Source organism: Bufo gargarizans, chromosome 11 (genome assembly GCF_014858855.1).
Source record: "Bufo gargarizans isolate SCDJY-AF-19 chromosome 11, ASM1485885v1, whole genome shotgun sequence".
NCBI classification, from domain to species: Eukaryota; Metazoa; Chordata; class Amphibia; order Anura; family Bufonidae; genus Bufo; species Bufo gargarizans.
The window spans coordinates 44,807,713-44,834,064 of NC_058090.1; the positions used below are offsets into that span (position 1 = coordinate 44,807,713).

The 26,352-nt window shown below is 46.2% G+C and overlaps 1 protein-coding gene across 1 annotated transcript; it reads left to right on the forward strand.

Annotated features, from left to right (window-relative positions):
* The first annotated feature begins 7,303 nt into the window (after positions 1-7,303).
* On the forward strand, positions 7,304-23,112 carry LOC122921469 (synaptojanin 2 binding protein). Its single transcript, XM_044271446.1, has 4 exons — positions 7,304-7,456; positions 13,582-13,718; positions 20,037-20,132; positions 21,977-23,112. Exons 1-4 carry the CDS (start codon positions 7,414-7,416, stop codon positions 22,118-22,120), a joined length of 420 nt encoding a protein of 139 aa, XP_044127381.1. The 5' UTR covers positions 7,304-7,413; the 3' UTR covers positions 22,121-23,112.
* Positions 23,113-26,352: the final 3,240 nt, after the last annotated feature.

Consider the following 26,352-nt stretch of genomic DNA (forward strand, 5'->3'; position numbering starts at 1 on the left):
TTTGTGTGTGATCATTGTCATTGTCGGGGAAAGCAGAATTCCGGATTATTAGGACCACACAGAAGAAGGCGGCCCACAGCAAGGGTTATAATAGGTTAATGTCCTTTATTTAAAAAATCAGTTTGTGGGTGTAGATGAACTGCCCACAGTGCTATGTGCTGCAAGATCAGCCAGAAATGTAACTGCCTACTACACCCTTCCATGAAAACTAAACCCACTACCACCCCCATCATCTACTTGCTGTCTACTGCCGTACAGCTTTGATATGACAAGCAGTGGACTCTGCCTAGCCTGCTTGTGGATTGGGAGCCCATATGGGTCTGACATCACGACCTTTGGGGGGAATTCTAACAGAGTGGATCACTGTTGTGATGTCAGAGGAAATACCGTCTCCACAGAGGCGTTATTTATATTCAGATAACCCCTTTAAGATTGGTGCCATTTCCAAGCTCTTTGTCTGCCGATCCATCTATCAATTCTGTGATGCCGTAGGCCTGCTCGCTGTCGCCCCCCCAGTGGGCAGAATATCATAGGTCACCAGACCAGAGGAAGGCTGTCCTGGAAGTAAATAGCACTCTGAACCATGACTGTAAGGGCGCATTCACATGACCGTAGTGTTTTGCGGATGCACACGGATACCAGCTGTGTGCTTTCCACAATTTTAGGGCCACAACTATAATAGAAAATGCCTATTCTTGCGGACAAGAAAAGGACATGCTCTATCTTTTTTTTTGCAGGGCTGCGGAATGGAACCATGGATGCGGACACCACACCGGTGTGCTGTCCCCATCTTTTGCCCCCCTCCCCCAATTGAAATGAATGGGTCCGCACCCGTTCCGCAAAATTGCGGAAGGGATACGGACTCATTCAAACGGCCCTAAGTGCACCACCTGCCCATGCAGTGGAGTGGTCCCTAGTCCAGCTGCAGGAAAGACATGAATTGAGGGGGGTTGTTTTAAATGCTGGGAGCAGAGGCTGCACATATCAAACTTAACCCCTTATTGACGCAGCGATTTACCGTTTTTACATTTTCATTTTTTATTTACCTGCCTTGGGGCTTATTTTTTGCGGGACAAGTTGCACTTTCTAATGTCAGCATTTAATATTGCTTACAGTGTAGTGGGAAGCTGACATTTTTTTCCGAATTGGGGGGGGGGGGGGGGGAAACAACACCATTCCGCTACAGTTTAATGGGTTGTGTTTTTACAGCAATCACTATGTGGTGAAACTGACTTGTGCTCTTCATTCTGCAGGTCAGTACGATTGAGGCGATACCACATATGTATAGTCTTTTTTTCGCCATCACCCCTCCCATAAATTTATTTTTTTCAAGTCTGTTTTTATTAATTTTTCAGTAACATGTATCAGTTGCGTCTTACAATACAAAAGTATCTTCGAGCAATTGAGTTACAAGCATTACATGTTCTTAAGGATAATACAAGGACATTAAGACGTGGCACAGTAATGTCATCAATGAAATGTATGCGTTTGCAGATAGATATTAAAATATCAGGGTTAAGGTACTGTATGGTGATACATGAGCATAATGAGCTTTTGGTCAACAGAATAACCATAAACTAGTAAACGGGTGCTCTAGTGTTTGCCAAGTCAGCAGTCCTGTGACAGTGTTTTCTGGGAAGGTAGATAACCTTCTATGTCTCTAAGTGCGTGGTGACCAGTAGATTAGGGATAAAGGTAAGTGCAAGTGATCAATTATGGTTGGTATGACGTAGCCATGGTTCCAATATTCGTAAAAAATAGTCATGCTTATTGGTCTGCCAGCTAGTTTGCTCCTCCATACGACAACTAGTGTACCTTCTGTACCCACTGTTGTTCCGAAGGAGGGTGTGGTTGTAGCCATAATAGAGGAATTAAACATTTGGCTGCGCTAATAAATGTGTCATCAGCGAGATGGCCGGTACTGTTTGGTGGGTTGGGCCAAAAGCACCAAACCCTCTGTAAGAATGAAGTCTGGGGAGCTTAGAGCACACATGTATTTCTGAACTGTTGTCCAGAAGGAGCTAACCACCAGGCAAGACCACCATCAGTGGCTCAAGGTTCCCACATGTTTGTGGCATCTCCAACATAGGTTTGTGTCTGAGAGGCCCATTTTAAACAGAAGTTCAGGCGTCTTATACCACCGAGATAGGAGCTTATAATGGTTTTCCTGTATTTTGATGCATGGCGAGAAGCCATGTGGAGGAGTCAAAATAAACTTTCTATCTTGGTCTGAGAGCTTCATATCTAACTCTTTCTCTCATGACTGTAAGAAGTGAGGCGGTCCAACACCATAACTTTTTTTTATAATTATGTATCTACAGAGATGTGCCAGGGCTCATTTTTTGTGGGACGATCTGTAGTTTTTGTTATTACCTACAGTGCCTTGCAAAAGTATTCACCCCCCCCCCCCTTGCCTTTATTTGTATTTTGTTACATTTACATTACAGCCTTAAGTTCAATGTTTTGTTAATCTGATTTTATGTGATGGATCAGAACACAATAGTCTAAGTTGGTGACGTGAAATAAGAAAAATCTATAAATAAAATTATTGTTTAGAAATTGAAAACAGAAAATTGGCATGTGCGTATGTATTCACCCCCTTTGTTAGGAAGCCCATAAAAAGCTCTGGTGCAACCAGTTACCTTCAGAAGACACATAATTAGTGAAATGCAGTCCACCTGTGTGCAATCTAAGTGTGACATGATCTGTCATTACATATACACACCTTTTTTGAAAGGCCCCAGAGGCTGCAACACCTAAGAAAGAGGCATCACTAACCAAACACTGCCATGAAGACCAAGGAACCCTCCAAACAAGTAAGGGACAACATTGAGAAGTATAAGTCAGGGTTAGGTTATAAAAAAAAAAAAAATATCCAAATCTTTGATGATCCCCAGGAGAACCATCAAATCTATCATAACTAAATAGAAAGAACATGGCACAACAGCAAACCTGCTACGAGACGGCAGCCCACCAAGACTCAGGGACTGGGCAAGGAGGGCATTAATCAGAGAGGCAGCACAGAGACCTAAGGTAACCCTGGAGGAGCTGCAGAGTTCCACAGCAGAGACTGTACATAGGACGACAATAAGCCGTACGCTCCATAGAGTTGGGCTTTATGGCAGAGTGGCCAGAAGAAAGCCATTACTTTCAGCTAAAAACAATAAGGCATGTGGGAGACTCCCAAAATGTATGGAGGAAGGTGCTCTGGTCTGAGCAGATTAAAATTGAACTTTTTGGCCATCAAAGAAAACGCTGTGTCTGGCGCAAACCTAACACATCACATCACCCAAAGAACACCATCCCCACAGTGAAACATGGTGGTGGCAGCATCATGCTGGGGGACTGGGAAACTGGTCAGAGTTGAGGGAAAGATGGATGGTGCTAAATACAAGGATATTCTTGAGCAAAACCTGTCACACTCTGTGTGTGATCTGAGGCTAGAACGGAGGTTCACCTTCCATCAGGACAATGACCCCAAACACACTGCTAAAGCTGCACTTGACATTAAGGCTGAATGCACACGGCCGTGAGCGGTCCGTGGTATGCCGGCCTGGATTCCTGCTGACAGCAGGAGCGCATGGCGTCACTGGTTGCCATGCCGCCGAGCGCTTCATGACGCCGCTGCACTACAGTAATACACTCGTATGATCTATACGAGTGTATTACTGTAGTGCAGCGGTGGCATGAAGCACACGGTGTCGTGGCAACCAATGACGCCGTGCGCTCCTGCTGTCAGCAGGAATCCAGGCCGGCATACCACGGACCGCTCACGGCCGTGTGCATTCAGCCTTAAATGTGTTGGAATGGCCTAGTCAAAGTTCAGATCTCAATCCAATAGAAAATCTGTGGTCAGACTTAAAGATTGCTGTTCACAAGCGCAAACCATCCAACCTGAAGGAGCTGGAGCAGTTCTACAAGGAGGAATGGGCAAAAATCCCAGTGGTAAGATGTGGCGACTGCTCATAGAGACTTATCCAAAGCGACTTGGAGCTGTGATTGCCGCAAAAGGTGGCTCTACAAAGTATTGACTTAGGGGGGTGAATAGTTATGCACATTGACTTTTTCTGTTATTTTGTCCTATTTGTTGTTTGCTTCACAATAAAAAATAAAAATAAAATTTAAGTTGTGGGCATGGTCTGTAAAGTAAATGATGCAAATCCTCAAACAATCCATGTTAATTCCAGGTTGTGAGGCACCAAAATACGAAAAAAAAAGTCAAGGGGTGTGAATACTTTGGCAAGGCACTGTATATACTTTGGGATGTGTATGACTTTTTGATCACTTTTTATAAATTTTTGGTGGGAGGTAAAGTGATGAAAAAACATTTTTCTCAGCAATGCGGGCACATATGAACATGGCACCAACACAGATGTCTTCAGCTGCCAAGTGCACATGTAACAGGTCAGCCAGTGTCATAGGTGCAAAACTGCTGACAGATGCCCTTTAACTCCTTTCTTAGCTCGCATGAACAGACAAATGCAAACATCAGACCTCAGATCAGAACCCCATTCCTCATTAGACCTCATATCAGACAAAAAAATTAAAAAATAAACTTCCCTCTCCAGCTCTGGAGGGTGCTGCCACTCTGCAGGTTCAGCGGTCTCTCCTCCAGTCACGCTCCCTGGTCTTGCATGCAGTGTTAGGTCATAGTGTGCGCACTACGTCCCGAAGCTGTACAGCTGCTCCCCATACCTCCTGCATACTAATGACCACTTCTGTAATGGAACCGCTAAGTAGTATTCACTCCATAAGACGCGCTGCACTGCGACCTGACTGCATGCAGTGTTAGGTCATAGTGTGCGCACTACGTCCCGAAGCTGTACGCAGTCAGGACAACGCAGCGTGGTGCCAGGGAGGAAGATGAGGGAGCGGTGAGTACAGCTGCTCCCCGTACCTCCTACATACTAATGACCACTTCTGGCTTTAATGACGTACCTCTCTGGCTTTAGTGAACATCTTCCTATGCACTGAGCTGTGGAGAGGAGACCGTCTGCTCTATCCTTACCCCTCCGTTCTGCTGCAGTTGCCACCATCTCCACTGCACTCAGGGCGGCTGCAGGCGAGTCAGTTCAAGTCCGACCGGATGTCACCGACGTGTGTAACCATAGCGATGAGACAGAGTGCACCTCCACATGTAACCATAGCGATGAGGCACAAAGTGCACCCCCACCTGTAACCATAGTGATAATACAGAGTGCACCTCCACATGTAACCATAGCGATGAGACAGAGTGCACCTCCACATGTAACCATAGCGATGAGACAGAGTGCACCTCCACATGTAACCATAGCGATGAGACAGAGTGCACCTCCACATGTAACCATAGCGATGAGACAGAGTGCACCTTCACATGTTACAGTAAAGTGCACCATGCATATAATTTTTATTGTAATAAAACGTCCCTTCTCTAGACTATGGGCCTCATTTATCAAAACTGTCTAACAGGAAAACTCTCTTAGTTGCCCACAGCAACCAATCAGAGTTCAGATTTCATTTTTTCAGAACACTAAGAACTGAAAGCTGAGCTCTGATTGGTTGCTAAGAGCAACTCCAGTTTTCCTGTTGAACGGTTTTGATAAATGAGGCCCTATGACTGCAGAAGGCTCAGTGCACACGTCTTAGTGGAGCCATTTAACCACTTCCTGACCAGCACCATACTAGTACAGCGCTGGCCGGGTCTTTAAGGGCTCATGCACACGACAGTATTTTGCGTTCAGTATACTGGCAGTTTTTTTAGTTCAGTATGCGGTACATATACTGTCCTATTCTTGTCTGCAAATCACGGTACTTGGCTCGATTCAAGTCAATGGGTCTGCAAAAAAAACAAAAACGGAACACATGCAGAAATGCATCCGTATGTCTTCCATATCTGTTGTTTTTTGCTGAACCATCTATTGAAAATGTTATGCCTAGCCCAATTTTTTTCTATGTAATTACTGTATACTGTACATGGCATACGGAAAAACAGAAAGGAAACGGAAACAAAAAAACGGAACAACGGATCCGTAAAAAACGGATTGCAAAACACAGAAAAAGCCATACGGTCGTGTGCATGAGCCCTAAAGGTGGCGCCCGCTCCTGAGCAGATGCCTGCTGTTTCTCATAGCAGACACCCGCAGCTAATGTCAGCAATCGGCGGTAATGCTAATCGCGGACATTTAACCCCTTAGATGCCATGGTGAATCTTGACCACGGCATCTGAGTGCGCGAATCACCAGAAGCGCGCGCTTCCGATGATCCTCCAGCTCCCCCGTGCAGTGATCGGAGGAGCCGGAGCTTGTGTGCAGCAGCCCCTGTCTTTGTGAATGAGAGGAGGCTCCTATAGAGCCCTCGCCTGTAATAGGGCTCCATAGGAAGCTAGCAATTTTCTCATAGACTCCAATGCTAATACATCTAGAATAGCAATCTAATGATTGCTTGTTATAGTTCCCTATAGGAACTATAAAAAAAAGTGTAAAAAAAAAAAGAATTCAAATCACCCCTCCTTTCCCCAAAATAAAAATAAAAGAATTAAAAAAATATATATAAAATACACATCATGGGTGTCGCCATGTGCAAAAACACCCATATTATAAAAATGCCCATACGGCAAACAGCGAAACGGGGAAAAAAACGTCAAAATGGCTGATTCGCTGTTTTTGGTCGCTTCATTTTCTAAGAAAAAAATAAAAAAAAAGTGATCAAAAAGTCCTACACACCCCAGAATGGTATCAATAAAAAGTTCAGATCTCCCCGCAAAAAATGAGCCTCCTTACAGCTCCGTACACATAATTACAAAAAAGTTATAGGGGTCAAAATATGGCGATGAAAAAATAAGTTTTTTTTATTATTTTATCACTATCAAAACGCAAGAAAAACTATAAATATAAGGTATCGCCGGATTCGTGCTGACCTGTAGAATGAAAGTTCTAGTCAGTTTTATCGTACATCGATCGTGGTAAATTAAAAAAAAAACTGTGGCGGAATAGCATTTTTTTTTTTGCAATTTACCCCATTTGGAATTTTTATCCCGCTTCCCACTACATTATATGCAATATTAAACAGTGGTGTTGGAAAATACAACTTGTCCCGCAAAAAAATAAGCTCTCATACGGTTATGTGAACAGAAAAATAAGAGTTAATGCTCTGGGAAGGCAGGGAGCGCAATAAACAAAACCCTCCGGGGTAGAAGGGGTTAATAAGAGGCCCCCTCGTCCGTCCCGTCTCTATATCACACGGTCTGCAGGAGAACTCCGCCACCGGCCGCTGAACTTTCCGCCTCTCGGGCAGGGACTACAAGCCCCATGATGCCGTGCGCCGCATCCTTCCCACGTGGGGGCCGCCTGGCTGCAGGAACAGAAAGTGCTCGGGTTGCGTTCACCTTCAGCCCTTTTATCTGATCACAGACCGGCAGGGGGGCGGGCGGCCGACATGACTGCGGTGGAGGAGATCGAGCTCATCAGGGGCCCCTCAGGTACCGGGGGAGGGGTGCGGAGGACGGCGGCGGGGGGGCCACCTCAGGGACAGCAGAGTCATGGGGCGGCGCAGGCCTGGCTGTGGGCATCTGCGGACATGGGGAGAGCCGCAGACTGAAGTGCACAACTACAACTCCCAGCATGCTCGGGGACTTGTCGCGTAGGCTGGAGAGCCTACTCTATAAGCAGTGGCAATGGCCCTGCCCTACTGCACAGTACTGGCTCCATTCAGCAAGCCCTTAAAGGGGATGTCCAGCCAACAGGCCAAGTATTTTATGAGGCGGTCATCCCTTTAAAGGAGAGCTCCATTCAGACGTGATCTTATATGTCACAGGGTGTATGTGAGAGGATCTGAGATCTCAGACCAGTGGTCTCCAGTATGGGGGAGATCTAATAACACCCACATTGGGTTTTCTATATATTCCCAAGTGCCCGCAGCCTGCCCCCTGCAGCAGAAGATCTCTACTTACCTGCTCCACTTTGCTGCGCTCTCCAGAGTCATGGGTATGGTCACTTGTCACCTCTCCGTCCGGTCAGTCACTGGCTTCATGTGGCCACAAGCAGCAGATCTCCTCTGATGCCAGTAATTGGCTGCAGGGGTGAATGTGACCGTGCCCATGACTCCTCCGGATGTAAACACCATGGGGGCTGGAGCAGGCAAGTACAAATCTTGTTTCAGGCTGTGGGCACTTGATAAAAAAAATAAAATATTACTGGAAAACCTCTTTACACTGCCGCGTCCTCTCCTGACTTCTCCTAATAAAAAAGTCTCGCTCTGCACTGTACGTGTCAGTATCCGGCGCAGGCGCGGTACAGCAAAGAGGCGCGCCGGCAGTTCTCTTCCTGTACTGCCAGATACTGAAGCAGATAGGGCAGTACTTTAGGAGGTCAGCGCCAGGTGTGATGACGTTTTTACTGCCTGTTCCTGTCAATCAAGTGCAGCAGTTGCAGAGAGAGCAGAGCCTCTAGGTGTAATGGCCACGCCCCCATTGCTCCTAGGGGCTCATTTGCATATATTTAACATTATTTTTCCCCAGCAATGCGGCCACATATGAACAGTGATGGCCAGTTTGCATTGTTCGCCCGTGAACACATGCGGGCTGCCATCTTTTCTCACCCGTCCGGCGATACACAGGTAAGCCCTTACCCGTGCCTGTGCCACGAGCCGGTCTGAAAACAAATGCAGTCACCGGGAGCAGGCAGTTCCGAGAACAGCCCGATGAAGGCCCCCGGTGGCTGCTCTTGGAACTGCCAGCTCCCGGTGACCACACTTGTTTTCAGACCAGCTCGCGCACAGGCACAGGTAAGTCCTTACCTGTGCCTCGCCGGACTTGTGAAAAAAGATGGCAGTCCGCATGTGTTCGCGGGCGAACAATGCGAACTGGCCATCACTGCATATGAACATGGGACCAACACCGATGTCTTCAGCTGCCAAGCGCACATGTAACGGGTCAGCCAGCGTCATAGGTACAGACCGATGCCCTTTAAGAAGTGCACGTGGGGCTGCCGGTGCTCCGCAACTGAAATCTACTTCTGCCAGGAGCGGAGCCGTAATAAATCTCCACCTATAAGGGCTCATGCACACGACCGTATGTATTTTGCGGTCCGTGTGCATTTTCCGTATTTTGCGGTACGGAACAGCCGGCCCCTAATAGAACAGTCCTGTCCTTGTACGTAATGCGGACAATAATAGGACATGTTCTATTTCTTTGCGGAAATACCCATTGAAATGAATGGTCCCGCAAAAAATGTAACGGACACGGAAGGAAAATACGTTTGTGTGCATGAGCCCTAAGTGTGTGAGGCCAGACGAGCGTGTTCACTGTGCGGGCGTGGACTCTGTTCCTTTGACTGGTCTGCATGGCATTATAATGACTTATAACGCTGTGTGTCTCTGCTCGACCTCATCTGTAATGATTTGCACTGACACAATGGCTCCGGTCAGAGGAGCAGAGTCCACTACTTGAATTCTCACACGCGTTTCACGCCGCAGTCAACACTCTTGTCTGACCTACGATGGTGTGGATTTGATGGCATTTGGTATTCTCCCTCCGGTGGGAGTGGAGCTGCAGCACATCGGCTTCCGCCTCCATCCATTGTTGTGTATCTGGTACTGGCATCTGCCCAAAGCAGCTGATGGACGGGGGTGGCAGACTCCAGCAGTCCAGTCCCGTCTAGTGTTAGTCCTGATACACAGATCTGGCTCTGAGCCGCACAGCGATATACCAACAGGAGGTAGCCTGCGCTGCATGTATGGTCGGACCCGGGGCCCGGATCCAGGGGTCATGTGTTCTGGACGGTCACTTTTATAGGAAGCGCGGGGGTAGATTTTGGTTCTGGCTGACATGCAATACGCAGAGACACGGGGACACGATGACCTCATGTCACACAGAAATATATACACCGCGCCGGGAAAAGGTGTTTGTCCTCTTTCAGGTGTCACCTATTATATATTTGGTTTCTGATCTTGTACCCACAGTAAAGGCTATGGATTTATCGCTGCAGACCGCCCGGTGCTGTACTTTAAAGGGGTTTTACAGGTATTTGACACTAGTAATGACCTATCCTCAGGATAGGTCATCAATATCAGATTGGTGGAGGTCTGACACCCGAGACGCCCACCGATCGGCTGTTTCAGGAAGCCATGGTGCTCTGGTGAGGACCTCAGTTTACCAACCACAGCGCTGTGCATTGTATAGTGGCTGCGTGTGGTATTGCAGGTCAGCCCCATTCACTGTGCATATGTCATGTGACCAATGAATGTGACATCACTGGTTTAAGGTGAGGTTGCGGCGCTCACGCCTCTTCAAAGAGCACAAGGCACAGCTCAGACCCCTTCAAGTGAATGGGCCTGGACTGCAATACCAAACACAGCCACCATACAATGGATGGCGCTGTGAGTAGGCCAAAATGCTCACATTGATGACCTATCCTGAGGATCGGTACTCCTGGAAAACCATTTTAAAGGTGCTGTACAGGATTGGAAAGACATGGCTGCTTCTTTCCTGCGCAAACAGTGAATGTGCGCTGCAAACACTGCAGCCACGATGTCATGTGTATCTGCATTGGCAGTGTCCCATATACCACACATGACCGCTGCAGGCGTGAGAACAAAGCCTGGAGTGGCTGGGTTCAGTAAGATGAGCGTACATATATATATTTTTTGTTTTTATTATTCTAATATGTTGCCATATCGTCTCACTTCAGCAAATGGCATGTATTATGTAGAGGAAGTTACTACAAGGCACTTACTAATGTAATGTGATTGTCCATATTGCCCCCTTTGCTGGCTGGATTCATTTTTCCATCACATTATACACTGCTCGTTTCTATGGTTACGACCACCCTGAATTGGCTTGGCCCCCACAAGCCAGTTATCCATGTGGTAACTTTTCTGACACCTCCTGCTTAAAACCCAAAAAGTCGGAAGGATCATGAGGCCCCGCTTTCACGGGAGGTTTCTGTCCTCCCTGAGCTCGCCTCAGGACACCTGCGTTCCGGTTTGACAGGTGTACCGCCCCAGTCAAACTCCCCACCTGCCACTGTCCTCGGAGCAGAGTGCTCCGTACAGTATTAGAACAAAGTTTTATGCAAATCGACTTCAGATGTTTCCTCCATCCCTAGTCGTAACCATGGAAACAAGCCGTGTATAATGTGATGCAAAAATGAATCCAGCCAGCAAAGGAGGGAATATGGACAATCACAATACATTAGTAAGCGCCTTGTATTAACTTTCTCTACATGATAAATGCCACTTGCTAAAGTGAGACAACCCCTTTAACATTAACTTTTTTTTTAAATCTGACAACCCCTTTAAACTGGTATCTGGATTTGTGGGTTTCTGTGTGTAGACCAGGCATCAGCAATCTTTAGCACTTCAGCTGCTGTGAAACTACAACTCCCACTATGCACCCTTACTTGGCTGTTCCATTAAGTCCCATAGAAGTGAAAGGGGGATTCTGGGAGTTGTAGTTTCAAAACAGCTGGAGTGGCGGAGGTTGCTGATCCCGGGTGTAGAGGCTACCAGTGAGGATTTCTCTACCTGCAGCGTACATGTAACATGATCTATATGACAGATAGAAACCTGCAATAAAACCCAACCGAGACTTCCTGCAGACTAGATATTAATGGCGTCTGCGCTGCTGCAGAAGACCAAGACCGTGACCACCAAAGACACTTGTACTTGGTCTAGAGTAAATGTATATAGCGGCAGGGCCGGCTCCAAGTTCATGTGGGCCCTTGGGCGATAAAGACACTGTGGGCCCCCCTTGTGGTATTTTTGCATAAATTACTCAGCAATGAAACTGCAGTGGGGGATCATACTGTATGGAGGGGGCACTGGGGGACAATATACTATATGGGGGTCACTGGGGGTAATTATACAGAATAGGGGGCACTGGGGGTCATTATAGACTGTGAGGGGGCCAAAGGAGGTCATTATACTGTATAGGGTTCTACTGGGGTCATTATATTGAATGAGGGGGGCACTGGGGGTCATTATACTGTATGGGGAGGCACTGGGGGTCATTATACTGTGTTAGGGGCCCTCGCACAGTATAATTACCCCCCCCCCCCCCAATGGCCCCCTTACACAATATAATGGCCCCCTTACACAGTATAATGATCCACCCCAATGGCCCCCTCACACAATATGATGCCCCCCCAACACAATATAATGGCCCCCTCACATACCGATTGTTGCTAAAGTGCAGGGAAACCGCAGCTCATCTCCCTATCAACTTAATTGAAACTTGAAATCTCCAGATCTGGAAGTGATTTATGTCCAGCAAAGGGGTTCTCAGGGTCACAGTCCAGCAGGGTGGATCGGACTCCATGCAGAGGGTCCGGCGGGATCCAGCACCTACCCGCTGCTCTTATAGCTCCAGATTACGGGGGTGCCCAGCTCCTCTACTCCCACTCTACACTCAGATCCTCCTCCCCCCTGACAGCAGCTCCAATGTGTTGGGCGTGGTTACGTAGCATAACCACGCCTCTATGCAAATATTCAACCCCCCCTCCACTCCTCTTCTACTATCAAACACGCTACCTTTGAGCGGTGACGTCACCGCATCATGCAGAACGTGTGTCTACTCCTCAGGGATCGGGACGGGGAGTGTCGGGGCCCCAGCCCTCCCCTCCCCTCTTGGCACACACTGCGCAGTGGGCCCTCCCAGGAGCAGTGGGCTACGGAACTTACCCGGGTATGCCGGGTGCTGGCGCCAACCCTGTATAGAGGTATAAAGGATAAATGTCTAAGTTTCCAAAAGTGGGCCTACACCATGACTACATACAACAAGCTACAATCCGCTGAGTCTAGTACGAGCAGCTGTTTAGGTAACATGCAGCAGGTCTCGTTCTGCTGGACCCAGGCCGTCCATGTATCATATGAACAGCAGTCATGTCAATGGCTTGTAATACCACATCTCCCCAGTAGAGGCCACTGCAGAGAAAATGAGCTGTTTACCGGGGATCTCAGGAGCTGGACCCATGACTACCAGCCCGGTGCTGCAGCAGCTCTCGCACCAAAAGTGTTGTATGTCATGAGACAATTCATTTCATTGCACACTATGCGGTCCGCAAATCGTGGATACTGGCCGTGTGCGTTCCGCATTTTGTGGAACAGAAGGTCTGGCCCTCAATAGACCAGTCCCATTTTTTATTTTTTTTCCAGGGCTGTGGAATGGCCCCATTGAAGTGAATGGATCTCCACTAAAGAGAATAGATCCACAAAAAAATGTGGCTGGCATGCGGACCCAAACAACGCTCATGTGCATGAGGCCTAATCCAGTAGTATTGGCAGCCCTCCCCCATTAGTCACAACAGGATTTCTCCAGTACCCCCAGTAGTATCCTTCCCCCATTAATCACAGCAGTTTTCTACTACCCATTGCTGACAGCCCCCCAGTACTAACAGCAGGATTTCCACCATTACCCCAGTACTAACGGCAGTCCCCCCCCCCCCTTTTTCATTGTAACCCCAGCAGGGCCATCTCTCCCAGGCAGTTCTGGTAGGGTATACGGCAGTCGGTATGCACTTTCTGTGCCTGTCGGGAGCGGTTTGTCACTATGCGTGTATTACATGTTATGACGTGCACCTCCAGTTCATCCATGTTTTCTTTCTTTAGGTCTGGGGTTTAATATTGTGGGTGGCACAGACCAGCAATATGTCTCCCATGACAGTGGCATCTATGTCAGTAGCATCAAGGAGAACGGAGCTGCGGCAGTGGATGGCAAGCTGCAGGAAGGGGACCGGATATTGGAGGTGAGGCCCCGCTGATGGCTGGCAGCTGTCTGCCCGCTCTTTCCAGTGTAAACTATCACCTACATTCTCACATAATAATCATTTCAACTGTTTACGTGAGAGCATATTCTCATAAAAGATCCGTCCTCCTGCCCTCTGTACAGGTATGTGGCTGAGCAGATCTGGGTGGTCAGACGTACGCCGGGTGTGCGCTGTGCGCCGGGTGTTAGGATGTGTATGGCTCATTCATTAGAAACCTGTCTGATCTTTTTATTCCGTTTTTTTTAATTATTCTTGGAGGGTGTTGTATTAGCCTTGTATTACAGCAAGAATGAAATTTGCCTGGACTCATTTCCTACACAGTAGATAATAAAGGGGTATTCCGGTTATACCAAGTTTATGTCCTATCCACATCAGATTGGTGGGGGCCCATTCATTACTGTGGGAGCGGCGGAGATGGCAGAGTACAGCGCTCGGCTATCTCTGGTGCTCCCATAGAAATGAATGGAGCGGCGGTGCGCATTTCTGACCAGCTGTTGTTGTGATCGGTGGAGGTCCCAGCAGTAGGGCCCCCACCAGTCTGATAGCTATCCCCTATCCTATGGATAAGGCATAGCTTGTTATAACCAGAATAACCCTTTAATATCTCAAACTTCGGGTGCAGCATGGCCATTAACAATGCAAACCGACTTAAAAGTGTGGACCTCGTTAGTTTAATTAGGGCCTGTTGCAGCCTGTATGGCCACGTGGTACAGCGAGGCTGCATGACACATCCACGCCATGAGGTCATACCCTAATACAGTGATGGCGAACCTTTTACAGATAGAGTGCCCAAACTGCAACATAAACCCACTTATTTATCGCAAAGTGCCAACACAGCAATTTACCTTGAATACTACAGTCCAATATAGATTATCTTCCATGTACTTTATCATTTATTCACAATATCCTGCCTACATTCAGTGCGCTGCCTGTGCTGTTCATAGTGCGCCCTGTGCTGGTGAATGGCAGGAAAAGTCTAAGGCACATTGGTACACCATAGACTTTTTCCAGGGTGTGGGTGCCCACAGAGAGGGCTCTGAGTGCCGCCTCTGGCACCCGTGCCATAGGTTCGCCACCACTGCCCTAATTGATTACCTGTGCTACTAACACCTCCCTAGAATGGTATCGCACTTGCATCAGCGGCCACGGGTAGTGGTCACGCTTTACTGCTACCAGCAATTGTTTCAGGTTGCAAAACTACAGCAGTCCAACAATTAGCGGAAAAGTGTGAGAGTTGCCCACGGCCGCTAACAGCCATGTAACAGCGTGTTTATAGATGGCGTGGCCGAGTCACAATAAACGCATAAAGTTGGCTTCTAATTGCCATGCTTCATCTATACTGAACGAAGGGATCTGCCACCGCACCATGGTAGTTAGAGGAGAACCGTATGAGGGTACCGTGGCTTAGCTGCCCTGTGTACAAGCATCCTGAGGGCTTGAAACGCGGTGGAACGCAGATGCAATGTCTGAAAAAAATGCTTGGCCATGGAAGATGCAGCCGTTTGATATCAGATAGTTAAAAATTGATTGACAGTCTCTTGCTTCTCGTTAATGGCCGTGTGGTTCCTACAAAACCATTCGGCCTTTAACGAGAAGCAAGCAACTGCCGATTTTTAACCAACGAATATCAAACTCGCACGGCTATGCTGTTTTCGGCTGCTTCACATCTCCATCCCCGCCACATGCTGGCTGCTCTTCATCTGGAGTTAGCTGTCTAGTGGTGACTGAGTACCTTTCCGGTGCCCCTTCTGGCACTCAGCACCTGGGCTAAATGCCCCAACAGCCCTCAGCTATATCCTTGAAGATGCCTTGCCTTACATCTTACATTTGGTTCTGCACAAATGATCCCAATTTTTTTTATATACAGTACAGACCAAAAGTTTGGACACACTTTCTCATTCAAAGAGTTTTCTTTATTTTCATGACTATAAAAATTGTAGATTCACACTGAAAGCATCAAAACTATGAATTAACACATGTGGAATTATATACATAAAAAAAAAACTGAAAATATGTCATATTATAGGTTCTTCAAAGTAGCCACCTTTTGCTTTGATTACTGCTTTGCACACTCTTGGCATTCTCTTGATGAGCTTCAAGAGGTAGTCGCCTGAAATGGTTTTCACTTCACAGGTGTGCCCTGTTAGGTTTAATAAGTGGGATTTCTTGCCTTATAAATGGGGTTGGGACCATCAGTTGCGTTGTGGAGAAGTCAGGTGGGTACACAGCTGATAGTCCTACTGAATAGACTGTTAGAATTTGTATTATGGCAAGAAAAAAGCAGCTAAGTAAAGAAAAACGAGTGGCCATCATTACTTTAAGAAATGAAGGTCAGTCAGTCCGAAAAATTGGGAAAACTTTGAAAGTGTCCCCAAGTGCAGTCACAAAAACCATCAAGCGCTACAAAGAAACTGGCTCACATGCGGACCGCCCCAGGAAAGGAAGACCAAGAGTCCCCTCTGCTGCGGAGGATAAGTTCATCCGAGTCACCAGCCTCAGAAATCGCAGGTTAACAGCAGCTCAGATTAGAGACCAGGTCAATGCCACACAGAGTTCTAGCAGCAGACACATCTCTAGAACAACTGTTAAGAGGAGACTGTGTGAATCAGGCCTTCATGGTAGAATATCTGCTAGGAAACCACTGCTAAGGACAGGCAACAAGCAGAAGAGACTTGTTTAGGCTAAAGAACACAAGGAATGGACATTAGACCAGTGGAAATCTGTGCTTTGGTCTGTTGAGTCCAAATTTGAGCTCTTTGGTTCCAACCACCGTGTCTTTGTGCGACGCAGAAAAGGTGAACGGATGGACTCTACATGCCTGGTTCCCACCGTGAAGCATGGAGGAGGAGGTGTGATGGTGTGGGGGTGCTTTGCTGGTGACACTGTTGGGGATTTATTCAAAATTGAAGGCATACTGAACCAGCATGGCTACCACAGCATCTTGCGGCGGCATGCTATTCCATCCGGTTTGCGTTTAGTTGGACCATCATTTATTTTTCAACAGGACAATGATCCCAAACACACCTCCAGGCTGGTTAAGGGCTATTTGACCATGAAGGAGAGTGATGGGGTGCTGCGCCAGATAACCTGGCCTCCACAGTCACCGGACCTGAACCCAATCGAGATGGTTTGGGGTGAGCTGGACCGCAGAGTGAAGGCAAAAGGGCCAACAAGTGCTAAGCATCTCTGGGAACTCCTTCAAGACTGTTGGAAGACCATTTCAGGTGACTACCTCTTGAAGCTCATCAAGAGAATGCCAAGAGTGTGCAAAGCAGTAATCAAAGCAAAAGGTGGCTACTTTGAAGAACCTAGAATATGACATATTTTCAGTTGTTTCACACTTTTTGTTATGTATATAATTCCACATGTGTTAATTCATAGTTTTGATGCCTTCAGTGTGAATCTACAATTTTCATAGTCATGAAAATAAAGAAAACTCTTTGAGAAGGTGTGTCCAAACTTTTGGTCTGTACTGTATATATATATCCAAAAGATGGCAGGGCAGCACTCCTCACTTCAAGTAATGCAAATGATTCAGGTGCCAGCATTATTCCTCTGGGTCCTAGGGTCCAAACACAGTCCAAATAAATGTAACGCAGCACTCCTTAGATAAAAAGTGAAGAATTACAAAATGTAATTAACACATGTTGATACAGGCAACGTTTCAGCTCACACAGAGCCATTATCAAGCCAAGTGAAACACATAATAAAGTGACTGTGCGTATAAATTATATGGGGACATTTCAGGAAGTAATCAGTGCTAATTCCCTGTTTAATTCCATACTGGTGCATATAAAAACTCCATACAAAACAGTTTTCCCAAATAGTGATAGTGATTAAAACCTCCATGGCTTGCTCCAACATAATTCACACCTGTAAGAAAACCGCAACACAGGAATCCATAAAATTCTGCTACCTTATGCTCTCACGGTGCTATATCACAGATGGAGCGTTCCCCCCCCCCATCTCGGCATGTCTCTCTGTACACTGCAGATAATGAAAGTTTTTGGAACCGCGCTGCTCTGGACTATAGTCTCCGGTCAATAGTGGATGGTGCCGGGCTCCAACCCCTCTCCTTTCAACCCAAAAAAAAGGTCCGATCTTCCACAGACAATTTCCTCTATAGGGTTCAAGGAGATTGGTACAATAGTGAAGCACCCTTTGGCTTGATGTTTTAAAAGGTTTTATTATACTCACAAGAGTCGATTAACAAAAGGCATATATCAATATAGATAGAATCGTCTCGTTTCTGCTACAAACGGTACAAACGGTAACCGGGTACCGTTTGTAGCCACATACAATGACGACAGTCTCAAAGTGCAACATATCATTAGGCGACACTGGGGTATACTACAGAGGGGGGTACCCGAACATGTTGGCTTTTAAAGAGGCCCCACCGATGTCCTATAGAAGGACACAAAACATCAAAGAGAGTGGTGAGGACGAGTGTTCCAGAACAAGGACGCTTACGACAGACATTTTTCAAAACTAAAAACAATGGCAGTTATCCCTGCCTGAACTGTGTAAATTGATGCAAAAAGGGAAGGAGTTTATACATCCAACAACAGGAGAAAAGTGCGTAATTAGACATCAACTTACCTGTGATTCTTCGTGGGTGGTGTACGTCTTGTGGTGCCCTGCAAGCTGCTGTATGTGGGGGAGACAATCACAGGTTTAGTATTAGAAATGAGAGGAAAGACCTCCCAGTATCTAAACACTTCAGTGAGTACAAACATAAAGAACAGGAACTTAGGCTTATGATACTTGCTCATGTGGCCATGCCAAAGAGAGGGGGATAAAAAAAAAAAATGCTAATTGAGGTGGATCCATCGCTTGGATACACTCAAACCTAAAGGGTTAAACATAGAATTTAGAGTGACCTCAGGAATGATCACTGAGGTAGGTAGTGGATGGCGCACAATGTGCTGCTACCCTGGAGTCTGGCGACACTCGAGTCCTTGTAGAGGATACATTAGGATATAAGGATTGTGCAACTTATTGATGATAGTTTTTTATACTCCGCAGTTACTTATGAGAGTTGTGGACACCTGTGGGAGAGATCGCTTACCCAGGTTTTATCCATTTCAGTGACCTTATAACATCAATCGTTACCATTATTACAGAGGGACTTTACCATGCGAGTACACGTATGCAAACGTTCATGTGTTGAATATACCGGGTAGTATTCCCGGGAGGTCACATAGATTGTGGTCAACACCATATCTAGTATAGTCCTCACTAAATACAGGTAACGATTATAATGATTATGTAGTTCAGGCCGGGGTCAACACAAGGTTGTATTGCTGCTTCTAGTGAATACAGCGCTTTGATGTGTAGAGAATCTTGGGCGACACGAAGACGCTGCGCGATGTAATACTGACGGTTGAGCAGGTTTCCAGACTTGGTAACTTTGGTGCTCCTTCGGTGTTCGCCCTGTTGCAGGCGTGGGGTGCAGGGCGGGAGGCTGAGTTGGCCATGCGCGTGTTGCAGTGTTGGTGCGCCCTGGGTGCCGGGTTTGTGATGCGCTGCGATGGTGGCGCAGGCGTAGTGAACAGGGAGACACGCCGAGTTGGGGGAATGCTCCATCTTTAATGTAGCGCTGTGAGAGCATGCTGGGAGATTGGCCTGCCTCTTAACACCGGGTGATGACGCATTGCGGTACGAGGGCAGTGCAGGCGCAGTGTACAGAGAGATATGCCGAGATGGGGGAACGCTCCATCTGTGATATAGCGTCATGAGAGCATAAGGTAGCAGAGTTTTATGGATTCCTGTGTTGCGGTTTTCTTACAGGTGTGAAGTATGTTGGAGCAAGCCATGGAGGGTTTAATCACTATCACTATTTGGGAAAACATGAGTATACAGTACATGAAGCACTATGAAATTGAAGACAGTCACGGAAATGTGATACACTAGACCTGAGGGGGTCCGATGGTTGCTGCACCATGAGTTGTCACAAGAGAATGAATTGTTTTGTATGGAGTTTTTATATGCACCAGTATGGAATTAAACAGGGAATTAGCACCGAAACTTTTACTTCCTGAAATGTCCCCATATAATATATACGCACAGTCACAGCTGAAACGTTGCCTCTATCAACATGTGTTGAATAAATTTAGTATTTTTTCACTTTTTATCTAAGGAGTGCTGCATTACATTTCATTTTTTGGAGTGTGTGTGTGTGTGTGTGTGTGTGTGTGTGTGTGTGTGTGTGTATATATATATATATATATATATATATATATATATATATATATATATATATATATATATATCATTTTTAATTTTTTTCCTCTTTAGGTAAACGGTATAAAACTCGAAAATCTCTTGCATAAGACGGCAGTGGACCTCTTCAGAAGTTCTGGTGACCACGTGATGCTAAAAGTTCAACACCAGGTGAGTGACATTGATTGCTCAACTCCATGGTCTTCAGCGGCACAGAACATATATGTAGATTTCTTATAATCAATTTTAGTCTTGTGTAACTCTGGTAAATTTCTATATACCCATAACGTCCAGAACTGGGGATTCCTGCACTTGTAGTCAGTGAACAGAGGGAGGACTTCTTATGTGGATCCCTGGTGGTCTGGGACAGGACTAAACTATGGCCTAGACTAGGGGACAGTTAGGCTGAGTTCACACAGGCGAGATTTCCGCGCGGGTGCAATGCGTGAGGTGAACGCATTGCACCCGCACTAAATCCGGACCCATTCAGTTCTATGGGGCTGTGCACATGAGCGGTGATTTTCACGTTGCGTGAAAATCGCAGCATGCTCTATATTGTGCGTTTATCACGCAACGCAGGCCCCATAGAAGTGAATGGGGCTGAGTGAAAATCACAAGCATCCGCAATAAAGTGTGGATGCGGTGCGATTTTCCCGCATGGTTGCTAAGATGAAAGTCTATTCACTGTATTATTTTCCCTTATAACATGATATTTTCCCTTTATAAGCGTGATAAAAAACTGACTGTGGTACCCAGACCCGAACTTCTTCACAGAAGTTCAGGTTTGGGTTAGGTGTTGTGTAGATGTTATTATTTTCCCTTATAACATGGTTATAAGGGAAAATAATAGCATTCTTTAATACAGAATGCTTAGTAGGTGGTCAATTGAGGGTTAAAAAATATTTAACTCGCCTTTTGCTCTTGAACGCGTAGCTGCCAGTCTCTTCTTACTACTTTAATCATGAGCTGCCGGCTAAAGGACCTGTGGTGACATCAGATCACATGGTCTAATCACATGGTTCATCACTGTGGTGATGGACCATGTGATCTGACGTCATCACAGGTCCTTTAGCCGGCAGATCATGATTAAAGAAGTAAGAGGAGACCGGCAGCTACGCGATCAAGAGGAGAAGGTGAGTTAATAATTTTTTAATCTATATGAGGGGCCCAGGCATTGGGAGGCATGTTTTAGACTTTGGATAACTCCTTTTAAAGGGGTTGTCCAGCCATTAATATTGATGACCTTTGGTCAGGATAGGTCACCAATATCTTAGGCTACTTTTTACACTCGCGTTTGGTGCGGATCCGTCTTGTATCTGTTCATAACGGATCCATTTGCATTATTTATTCAAAAAAAGTATGTCAAAACGGATCCGTCTTGACTTACATTGAAAGTCAATGGGGGACGGATCCGTTTTCAATTGCACCATATTGTCAGTGGAAAACTGATCCGTCCCCATTGACTTGCATTGGATCCGTTTGGCTCCGCATAGTCAGACGGTCACAAACGCTGCAAGCTGCGTTTTAGTGACCGTCTAAAAAACGCAACGGAGACCAAACGCAGCCAAATTGATGCATTCTGAACGGATCCTTATCCATTCAGAATGCATTGGGGCTGAACTGATACGGTTTGGGACGCTTGTGAGAGCCGTGAACGGATCTCACAAGCGGACCCAGAAACGCCAGTGTAAAAGTAGCCTTATCTGCGAAGGTCCAACACCCCAGCCAATCAGCTGTTTGAAGAAGAGGTAGCGCTCCATGCGAGTGCAGCTTCCTGGTCATTATACCGCGAGTCATCTGGAGCAGCAGCATAGTGTAGTAATAATAAGTACTCGCTCCATTCAAGTGAGGACAGCCTCAGAATCCAAGTGCCGCTTATGAAACCAGTAAAGCCGTATACAAGGCAGATATGAGTATCCAGAATGCTGTTTGCTTGTAGGATTTCCTTTTTATTAAACGTGTATACATTTAAAAAAAAAAAAAAGTATCCCTTTTTATTTTATTTTTTTCACCAGAATCATCTTAATGGCCCTTTGGGAGGTAGAAGTGATAGAGACTCTGAGGGGACGTCGCTGGTGATGATTGTGGTGCCCATCATTCTAGCTACTCTGGCCATCTATGCATTTGTAAAATTCCGACAACGTTCAGCGCGATTCTAAACTCTCCAAAGTCTACGTATACTAAGAAGATAAATGAATGCACCCATACATAAATCCGCTAACCTCCCCGAGATACCTCCACAGCGTCTGCTGCCTGGGACTATAGTCAACTGCTTGGAGTGGTACAGACCCCAGGAGTATTCTGAGTACAATCATTGTATGGTATCTTGTATTATCCTTACTACACGCCAACTGTCCTATCAATTCATATGAAATAAGTTATTTTCTTTTTTTGTAAATGTCACATCTATGTATCATTTTTTTCCCCAAATTCATTTGGGAGGAAAGGTGGCCTGCCAATATGAGGTACGGTATGTGCTTCTGTGTTCTGAATGACAAGGGATGGAAGACATTGTTTTTGTAGGAAACGGTGACTACAACAGGAGCGCCTGCACAGACTCGCCTTTGGATGAGGGCGTCTGTAAGAGGCGCAGTGGGCAATCCTGCATCCTGCCCAAGTGCAGTAGGGACCTCCGCGTCCCCATGACTCCTTCGAGAAGGGGCTCTTCTCCTTCCTAGGAGTCATGGCTGCAGTTCAGAGGGCACAGTGAGGAGGTTCAGGCATTTTAGTAGATGCATACAAAGGCCTGTCCTAGTGATAGGTTTAATACCCCATGTGCCCATGGTATCTGGTGCTTGCTGTTGACCAGGATGTCCAGTGTAAAAGCCTAATACACCGTTTAGAGGCTGCAGGCAGCATTCACTGATTGTACTCGCCCAAAATACTTATATTGTCTTTTATGTGTCCAAGGGGTTGTTGGAGTGTTTAATAATGATGACCTATCTCAGGACAGGTCATCATTATCTGGTGGGGGTCCGACTCCCAACACCTCCGCTGATCAGCTGTGGCCTCCTCGCAGCCTTCTCTAGTTGCTGTGCTTGGTATTGCAGCTCAGACCCAATCACTTAAAGCAGGGATGCTCAACCTGCAGCCCTCCAGCTGTTGTATAACTACAACTCCCACCATGCCCTGCTGTAGGTTGTCCGGGAATGCTGGGAGTTGTAGTTTTGCAACAGCTGGAGGGCTGCAGGTTGAGCATCCCTGACTTAAAGGGATTTTCTTGCTTCAGCAAATGGCATTTATCATGTAGAGAAAGTTAATACCAGGTACTTACTATTCTATTGTTAGTGTCCATATTGCCTCCTTTGCTGGCTTGATTTATTTTTCCATTACATTATACGCTGCTCTTTTTCAGGGGTTACGACAACCACCCAGCAATCCAGCATCGGTGGCAGTGCTTGTACGCTATAGGAAAAAGCGCTGGCCTATGTTCACTCCCGCTGTTGCCTTTTCCTATAGTGTGCAAGCACGGATTGCAGGGTGGTTGTAACCCCTGGATACTAGCAGTGTATAATGTGATGGAAAATGAATCCATCCGGCAAAGGAGGCAATATGGATGATCACAATACATTAGTAAGTGCCTGGTATTGCCCTTCTCTACATGATAAATGCCACTTGCTGAAAGAGATGATCCCTTTTAAATAGGACTGAGTTGCACCTAAGCCATTTGACCGATGAATTGGCTAACAGCTTATTGGTGGGAGGTGCCGGGTGTCGGACCCCCCAAGATCAGATACTGATGACCTATCTTGAGCTTAGATCATTGGTATTAAACACTCGGACAACGCCTTTTAATTTTGAGTTCATGTTTAATCTTGAGAACATAAACTAGGAGTATTTTACAAATCTATGTCATGGGAAAAAAAGAATGAGCATGTTGATATTTGGAGTGGATTCTACGTGGAACACATGGTGAGCGGCCGTTGAATGAGGCTAAATCCATTGGTGGATCCGCAGCACGTAAACTAAAAATCCTTGGCAGGTCATCCTCAGATTGCTTCTGCAGAACATACTCTGGATTTTTCCAATGTGTATGTTGTCACATGTGAACATACCGTCGGGAGGGCAACAAAGATCTTACACTACTACACTTTAATAGTCTTGTGTTTCCTATAAAAGACAAAAAACATAATTAATCTTATTCTAAATCATGTTTGTGGCCCTCACATTCAGCGCACAGGTGTTAATCTCTTGGCCAACATGGGTCTAATCTGAATAAGGCCTTATTCACACGTTCAGTCATTTTGCATAAACCAAAAATATGCAAGTGGGATTGGGGCTTAATGAGGAATTTTATTTTTTTACTTTTGTAATTTAGATCTTTTTGAGATTCCATATAAGTTAATTTTGTAGCAGTCTTCTTGGAGCTTAACCATTGTAACAGAATAAAAGTGTTTCGTAAAGAAGTATTCTGGGCTTTATCGAGTGCCATTTGTATTCAGCGGGGCATTTTCCCCATGGAAGGTGCTGAGATCTGCAGCTTGGCACCGTTCAAGTGAATGGAGGTGAGCTGCAATATTTGCACGACACCCCAAAAATAATGAGCGAGTGACAGGGATATACAGTACCTTCTATGACTGGAATACCCCTTTAAAAGGGCATCTGTCAGCAGATCTGTCCCTATGACACCGGCTGACCTGTTACATGTGCGCTTGGCAGCTGAAGGCTTCTGTGTTGGTCCCATGTTCATATGTGCCCGAAATGCTGGGAAAATGATGTGTAATATATGCAAATGAGCCTCTAGGAGCAATGGGGGCATTGCCGTTACACCTAGATGCTCTGGTTTCTCTGCAACTACTGCGTCCTCTGTACTTTGACTTTGGGAAAAGTCAGAGCCAGGTGTGATGACCTTTTACACTGCCTGGCCCTGTCAATCAAAGTACAGAGGCTGTGGTAGTTGTAGAGAGAGCAGAGCCTCTAGGTGTAACGGCAACGCCCCCATTGCTCCTAGAAGCTAGTCTTCGAATATTAAAACATCGTTTTTCTCAGCAATGCGGACACATATGAACATGGGACTAACACAGATGCCTTCAGCTGCCAAGTGCACATGTAACAGGTCAGCCAGTGTCATAGGAACAAAACAACTACTGACAGATGCCCTTTAAAGAGGAGCTTTCATCGGTCCAAACATTGTGAACTAAGTATTATGATATATACAGCGGCGCCCGGGGATCTCACTGCACTTACTATTATCCCTGGGCGCCGCTCCGTTCTCCCGTTATGTCCTCCGTATGTTCGGGAACTTGGTTATAGTAGGAGGAGACTTAGGGGACTTGGTTATAGTAGGAGGAGTCTGCCCTTGCTCTCCTGGGCATCTCCTTCTCCTAGGCTGTAGCACTGGCCAATCGCAGCGCAGAGCTCACAGCCTAGGAGAAGGAGACGCCCAGGAGAACAAGGGCAGACTCCTCCTACTATAACTAAGTCTCTGCCTACTATAAACCAGTGACCAAACATACCGGAGGGCATAGCGGGAGAACGGAGCGGCGGCCAGGGATAATAAGTGCAGTGAGATCCCTGGGCGCCGCTGTACAGATCATGACACTTAGTTCACAATGTTTGGACCGATGAAAGGTCCTCTAAGTTTAAGCCCCCTAGAGAAAAAAAAATCTGATGAGACAGTGACATGACACTCCTATTTTTTTCTTTTTTCTCTTTTGCATTATCCTGCCCATTCTAAAGCTACTCCAACTGTGGAGGACGGTTGCCCAAGCTTCCATTCCTGTGGGCACCACTAGGCTGCCGTAGACGCCCCATTTACTATGGTTTTCCTATGATAAGCTTGTGAATGTCCTCCCACATCTTTCATGACTTGTGCCTTTTATCCTGATATTAGTGGAAGTGCCTTGTAACAGGTGTACAGACAGATCCATTATATGTTGTCTGCATTTCACTGTATGTGTGAAAGGCGCTAAAATGTTCTTTTTAGATCTTTTATTTTTTGGTTAGCATTTGGGTGCATTTTAATCACTAACTGGGTATTCGGCTATCTGATCAGGTTGCATTGCTCAGGTCATCGCTTTGCCTGTGACAATGACATTGTGTCCATTGTTCACATGGCCTTTGCGCAGTTCAGACCTATTCAAGTGAATGGGATTGAGCTGCTATACAATGCATGACGCTGTGTCTGGTATACCGTGAAGAGGCTGCAGTACTCATTCAGGCATCGCAGCCCCTTCAACAGCTGATCAACGTGGGTGCTGGGACTTGGGCCCTCACCGGTCAGATATTGACGACCTATCTTGAGGACAGGTCATTAATAATCAGTTCTTGTAAAACCCCTTTAAGGAAGCAGAGAAATAAAAAACTAAAATTTTACAACAAATTATATTACAAAGTTGCATGAGTTTTTATTATCCAGGGCTTCATTTATGCAAAACTGGGCAGCCCTGGG

Excerpts from the sequence above, each read along its gene's own strand:
- LOC122921469 (XM_044271446.1), top strand. The coding sequence starts at position 7,414 with ATGACTGCGGTGGAGGAGATCGAGCTCATCAGGGGCCCCTCAG. Across the intron at positions 7,457-13,581 it reads GCTCATCAGGGGCCCCTCAG|GTCTGGGGTTTAATATTGTG; the intron begins GTACCGGGGGAG and ends TTCTTTCTTTAG. Across the intron at positions 13,719-20,036 it reads AAGGGGACCGGATATTGGAG|GTAAACGGTATAAAACTCGA; the intron begins GTGAGGCCCCGC and ends TTTCCTCTTTAG.